Source organism: Apteryx rowi, unplaced genomic scaffold (genome assembly GCF_003343035.1).
Source record: "Apteryx rowi isolate R43461 unplaced genomic scaffold, aptRow1 scaffold_2, whole genome shotgun sequence".
Taxonomy (NCBI): Eukaryota; Metazoa; Chordata; class Aves; order Apterygiformes; family Apterygidae; genus Apteryx; species Apteryx rowi.
In genome coordinates, this window is record NW_020448307.1 from 6,636,117 (window position 1) to 6,642,849 (window position 6,733).

Here is a 6,733-nt window from a genome sequence, read left to right on the forward strand (position 1 = left end):
CCCCCCCCCGCTCGAACAATGGCGCGCTAAGCCCCACCTCCATGTCTAAGCTCGTTTCTAAAATGGTGGCAGCAACCCTTATCGGAAAGGGAGCCACGGTCCCGTTCGCCTCCTTATCGCCTTTCCAGCCCAGGCAAGGCCTTCTGGAGCTCGAGATTAGCACGGTTTTCTTGGAATGTGCACCAGCACCGTGCAGGCAGCCCCAGACAGCCCTTCGCCAGCCTCCAGCCCTGCTCCTAGGGGCTCCCAAGCTGCAGCCAGGCTGGAATCCTGCTCCAAGTCCCATCACCACTGCAGGAACGCAGCCCTCCATCTCAAACACCACAGAACCCACTAACTGAAACCTCAGTAGAGACCTCACAAACACCACTGTATTTCGGGCAGTGGGACTAAGCCACATTCTTGGTGAATTTTCCACATCTTTTGCAGCTGCAGGGAAGTCTACATTTGTCAGGCTACTAGAGAAACACAGTGATGAGTGGGAGGTAATCCCTGAACCTATTGCCAAGTGGTGCAACATTCAGACAGCTGAGGATGAGTGTGAGGTAGGTGTGCAAGACTTGGGAAGCTTAAGAGGTGGGGGGAGGGAAGGAACCAAAAAGACTGTCCAAGGGAGCCATGCCAGAATTCAGCTATATTTAGCCTGAAGATACTGGGTTTCTTCCTGAGACCATYCAGTGTCAGCCCCACTATAATCCTAGTTTGATTAGACACACATTTATAGATTGCGAGCTCTATTTATGAAGCTACTATRCAATGTATCTTCCAAATAGTCACCCCTACCTCCCAGGAATCACAAAGTGTACCAGCCCATATCAAGTCTGAAATGCACTGATAAACTTAAATAAGGTGTCAGACTAAAGACACTACCATCAGCTGAGAAACAAATCTGGTTATTCCTGTGCCCAAGCCACTTCCCAAAAAATAAGGCATAAATTCTTACTTMAACATACAAGAATTTTGGATGAAGGTAAGAAAAAATGCATCAAATACTGAAATATACTGATATYTAATGAATCCTCTTGTTCCCCAGGAACTTTCAACATCACAGAAGAGTGGAGGAAATCTACTAAAAATGTTGTATGATAAACCCACAAGATGGGCTTATACATTTCAGACTTATGCTTGCTTGAGCCGTGTAAGGGCACAATTAAAACCAGTCTCAGCCAAGCTACATGAAGCAGAACACCCAGTGCAATTTTTTGAGAGATCTGTGTACAGTGACAGGTAACTACTCTGAACTTAGTAGCACTGAGAGAGTAATAGCTCTATGTCTTTATGCAAGGAATGAAGCTGGGGAAACTGATACTAAAGGCTAGCATTTTCTCCCCAAAAGGATTAGATCTAAACCATCAAATGCAACATTTTGTTACAGCAACGTCTTTGGCCTGGGGCTTGCAAGGAACAGGTTTAACATTGGTGCGAGTTAAATGGTAAAAATACTTTATGAATGTAAGAGTGGATAATTTTCCTAGTGCTGCAATTCTGATTCTGAGGAGTTTTTGTAAAGGAGTTCACACTTTTGTCATTCCTGGTACAATGCTAACATTTCATTGCAGATATGTGTTTGCTTCTAACCTGTTTGAATCTGGAAACATCAATGAAACAGAGTGGGCTATTTATCAGGACTGGCACACATGGCTTTTGAACCAGTTTGAATCCGATATAGAACTGGATGGCATGATCTACCTAAGAACCACACCTCAGGTACGCTCACTTAAGATRAAAAGCTTTGTTTCTAGGAGCTTAGAAGGTACCAGAAAAAAAAAACACTAAGTTTTTATGACATGATACTACAGTAATGAACACTGAATTAACACTTTACTCTCCAAAAGTAACAGGAAACCTATAGTGAATTCAAGCAGATTTCATTCAGAGACCAAAGATAAAATAAAAACTCTTTCTGAGCTGCTGTTCTGATGGTAGATGTTTAGGTGCTACAATTGCTAACATTCAATGCTCTTACTAAGAATCCTAGGCTGAATTTGAACTTCTGAATCAAGTTTGACTCAACTTTAACTCAGAAGTTTACTCAGAAGGGACAAGCAGTAAAATCACAACCTTTTAAAGCCTATTGACATCTGACTAATTAGTGGCTCAAGTTGTTTTTGTAAACTAGAAGGAAGTGATCCTAGGCTATAATTCATTTTCTACATTCAGGAAAGGATTTACAACTTAATGCTCGCTTATGTCTAATGCTTAGAACATTTTCCACCCTTAAATGATTTAAGGATTGTCAGTCCTTTGCCTAATAATGGCATAGTAAGCCTGTTCATATGTTCATGTGCCCAGAGCAAGTCACCTAACAAAAATCCTCTGTAATTAAGGATACCCCATGCATTACTGAATGCTGTTAGGGAAGCCTTGGTAGTTTTTGGTSTTTTAGTCCTTCTGCCTTAAAGGAACACTTGATCACTTGGGCTGATTTAGTCTTCAACACATTACTACTGTTCAGGCTTGCATTTACTTTTTCAGAAATGTATGGAAAGGCTGCAGATGAGGGGAAGAGAAGAGGAGCAAGGAATTGAGCTCGAGTATTTGGAAAACCTCCACTATAAACATGAAACCTGGCTTCATGAAAGGACTATGAGGTATGAACCTATTTTCTGTAGGCCACTACTGTGGGCAAAACAGCTGTAACAATCTGTTGCAGTAACAGACAAAACACTGACTGAAACYAGAACTGTTTCATACTAAAAACTACCAGCTTGTTTCTTCAAGTTTCAGCTTATAGGTAAGGCTCTTTTCTAGCCTACACTAAAGTTGATTAGGGATAAATTTAAAATTTAAATCCAGCTTCACTCAGGCACAGCTGGAAGGATTAACTTTAGACACACTCCAGGTTTCTTGGCACAAAGATGATTACTGTAGGTTATATGCAGAGGGAAGGTCATCTGTTGGCAAGCAAGTAAGAAYCACCAAGAGATGGAACTTCATCCAATTTAAAGCCTATGTTAAGCATTAGCTTTAACTAGAAAGCTATGTAGCTGGTAACCTAGCTAACAGCTTTTTCCAGCAAGGATTTCAAACTGGTAACTGAAAGAAGTAAACAGAAATAGGGTGGAGTTTGAAATTGTAYTCAGTGGCTGACCACAGTTACCTTACTAGGCAGCTTTCAGTTCCAACACAAGGGAGGGCAAGGTCCCAACTACCTTTAAACTAGGATGATTGTATTTCAAAGTTTAAACAATTACTAGAGAGGCTTACAGCTTGCACTATTATACACAAGAAACCTTGTCAGGGACTAAACTAGCTCTGCATACCTTTCCCCCAGCCAGCCTTTCTTACTGACTTATTAACCCTCCCATGCAAGGATTTGCTAGATAAAGCTCTGTGGAAGAGAACTTTAGATTTTGCGCCACAAGAGCTTGAAGTACTCTATTGGATGGGAGGCAGAGAGTTAAAMATCATTTATTACTGACTGAAGCACCTGTCTTTAGCATAGTGAGTTKCTGCCATAACAGAAGAATATCAGTGAAGTGTTCAGGATGTGTTCCTAGCGCTTGGTAGACAAGCACACCTTTTCAGCTGAAACAAGAGACTGTTTCCAGACAGAACACTAACAGACTCAGTTGTACAGTCACATCTGCTCTCCTAAATATAAGTTTAATGCAGGATGACCCAAATGCTTAGGGGCAAGAATGCACTGCATGTTGTGGAATTTAGAGAGTGTTTACATTATTTGCTCACAAGTTTGGAATGGAGTATTATTTCCTGTTTTGTGTCATTCCCCCTTCCCAGGAATGCTTCGTCTGCAAAAACAAGTTAAAGTGGTTCAGTGTATTTACTGCATTATAGTAGGGCTTTTCACAGACAACAGGAAGAGAAAAATGAATAAGTAATAAAAAAAATCACTGTTTCAGTCTGTTTTAAGTATTTAAGTTTTCTAACCTGTTAAGAGGCTWTCCCCACCAAAGGAAGCTTTAAAACTGCAACTTAATAAATGGATTAGCAGTTAACTGGAAGGGAATGGTATCAGTATTTTAGAAAATACTCCCACTTATCAGAATCACATTCCTGATAATTGATTCCATACCAAAAAAGTAGGTGACAGAGAAGAGAATTAATAAGTTAAAACAAGCATAAGCAGCATTTTTTTTTACTACTTGTAAGATACAGCCAGATATGAAAGGGCCAGGTTTCTGATATGCATTTAAGTTATGCTGATACAATGTTGACTGCTTATACAAGAATAATTAAGGGCARACTTGACTAGGGATTTATACTTAAGTCACTGATATTAGCATTAACATCTCAGGTGCATGTGGTAATCTGAGTAAGGGGTGCAGCATTAGAATGACTTGAAAGCAACTGGAAGAGCTAGATTTTATACACAATGTATTTTTATACCCTTTTTACTACCATGACATTTTTCCCCTTAACAGAGTTGATTTTGAGAACCTTAAAGAGATTCCTATTCTAGTTTTGGATGTTAATGAAGATTTTAAGAATGATAAGATTAAACAGGAGTACCTGATGGATAAGGTAAGCATTAAATAAGGTTCTCAGCTGCTTTTATTTTACAGAAATAGCAAGTCTTCAGTTCAAGTTATTTAAAATTTGTCACTTGTATTAACCCATCAAATTCAGTTTAGCAATCATGCAGTAATTGTTTGGGGCTAGTACAGTTAGTCTCCTTTGTACAGAGTTAGGAGGTCACATGGCTATAGAAGAGACTTTTTTTGGCCTTCCTCCATGAAAGGATTTAACCCAGCCTCACCAATCTCCCTTAAAACAGTTCAGGGATTTTTTTTCTTTTTTTTGAGAGAGAGAAAGAGGCAGTTGTGGGGAGAGACAGCACATGACAGCTGAACTAGTCAGACTTCTCTCAGCCAAGTCTGCACTGCCATACTGTTCATTARATAGTTCACAGAACTATGTTGTCTGATTCATGTCAGCCATGATTCCTTCAGAAAAGACTATGGTCTGAGCTTAGCGCTCTTTTAWGCTCCCTGCCATTCTAGGGACCTAGGCTCTTCCTTGACAGAGTATAGCACCACATTGACAAATGTGAYGATAACTGAGCTCTACCAGTAGTTCTCAATGCATAATGTGAGGTTGAGTTGTAAGAAAAAAACAGCCATTAGAAAAAGCAGTGTTATAGTGAATAGGTCACATGAAACAAAATGGTGTTTGCTAACTCTGACTGAAGCAAGACAAGCCTTAGCAAGTAGATGTCCAAAGTAGTCTCCTGTTGCAGCAATGCACTGTGCACCCAACTCCACAGCAGAAAACCTCAGGTTCTAAGAGGGACTGGGCTCACCCCCAGCTCTGTAAGCACAGAATTACACTATTTTGCTCAGTGGGACATGTCAACCTCCTTCTCCTGACACCAAGATTGCTCTTTAATATATAAAAGGAGCATCCTCCTCTAACATCCTATAAGTTTGATACCCTCAATTAAAGAGCTCCACTTAAGTTAGAGAGAGGAGCAAAATATTCTGTCAATATATTGAGGTATTTGCTAACAAGTTATATCCTCATGGAAACAAGCAAATAGCAGCTTAGAGTTATGAACAAGACTACACATCTCATCTCCCCTCACTTACAAGCCACCAGTATTGTCTTCACCAAACTGCCTTCACCACCCAGCATAAGAGGTGGTCAGCTCTACTTCCAGCTGGGGAGGGGGGAAACACTATGCTGAAAGTACTACCAGATTTTTTTTGTTTAGTTTTCAGAGAATCTCTTTCTTTCTGGGAAAGAACTATTTAATGAAGGCTATTTTATCTTAGGCAGGCTATGAATATTTTCTCCTTCAGAAGTACTTTCTATCTTTTTTGTTACTCAATTCTGCCTAGTACCAACCCACAAATCCCTCATCGACAGCCATTTGAATTGTGTACAAGCAAAACAGTGTTGAAGACAGTACATAACAAAGTGTTCCTTAAGTGCAGAAGGGAAAAAGCCTAACTGTTTAGTGATCAAGTCGTTTCTAACAAACCAGTTACACAGATTTTGAAACTCTTCCATTTTTTGTTGTTTTCACAGGTCAAGTCTTTTTTGACTTTTTAAAGATCTGAAGATTAGTGTAAGTGACCATCCCATAAGTTCAAGAAGAGTTAAATCGAAGATTGGTGTGTGCTTAAGCGATTTAACTAACTGAATGTATTATCTGTATAGCTTATTAAGGATTTTCCTAAAAGGAAATGTGCAAAATAGGTATCTATTTTTTTGCTTGTATGAACCGAGTAATTTTGATAGAATTCTTTGTGTAGTTTAAAGGAAAAAAAATGCTTTAAAAAAATGTACTTGACTTCGTGTATACGCGTTGCTTCTTTAATAAAGATTTTAAAATAAAATGGACAAAGAGCAGGCTCTAGTCATGGAGGAGTTAACTGGTTATCAAAGGCCGACAACCAAGTAAYTGGAGATAGCAGACACTGAGGCAGGGTTGTTTTGCAATAACTGGCATAGTTCACCATTTTAAGACGAGACTGTTACAGCTTCCAGAAACCTTTACTTTCGAGTTCTGCTTTATTGAATTACTGCTTCCACAAGATTTATGCTAATTACGTTTGAAATGGAAGTTACYGCAGTCACAAGGATTAGCATTGCTACACCTAAAATAAACTGTATTTTAAAAGTGTCTTGTTCACCCTCCCCCCACCCATAAACGGAAATCCCCTGCGCGAGCAGGGCAGGGCTCCCACCGGCTCCGCTGGCCAAGAGCGACCTGCCGGCGCTCCCGCGGAGAGCGAGGCCGAAACCCGCTCCTTCCCCCGCCCCCCCC

The 6,733-nt window shown here is 40.2% G+C and overlaps 1 protein-coding gene across 1 annotated transcript in view; it reads left to right on the top strand.

The window, feature by feature from the left end:
• Positions 1-6,302, top strand: part of LOC112964792 (deoxycytidine kinase-like) — an 8,014-nt gene extending 1,712 nt beyond the window's left edge. Inside the window, exons 2-7 of the mRNA XM_026063332.1 lie at positions 430-545; positions 1,034-1,227; positions 1,560-1,707; positions 2,476-2,591; positions 4,386-4,485; positions 5,992-6,302. Of these exons, the coding sequence (XP_025919117.1) occupies positions 430-545; positions 1,034-1,227; positions 1,560-1,707; positions 2,476-2,591; positions 4,386-4,485; positions 5,992-6,015 (698 nt within the window). The 3' untranslated portion in view covers positions 6,016-6,302. The remainder of the gene's footprint in view (positions 1-429; positions 546-1,033; positions 1,228-1,559; positions 1,708-2,475; positions 2,592-4,385; positions 4,486-5,991) is intronic.
• Positions 6,303-6,733: the final 431 nt, after the last annotated feature.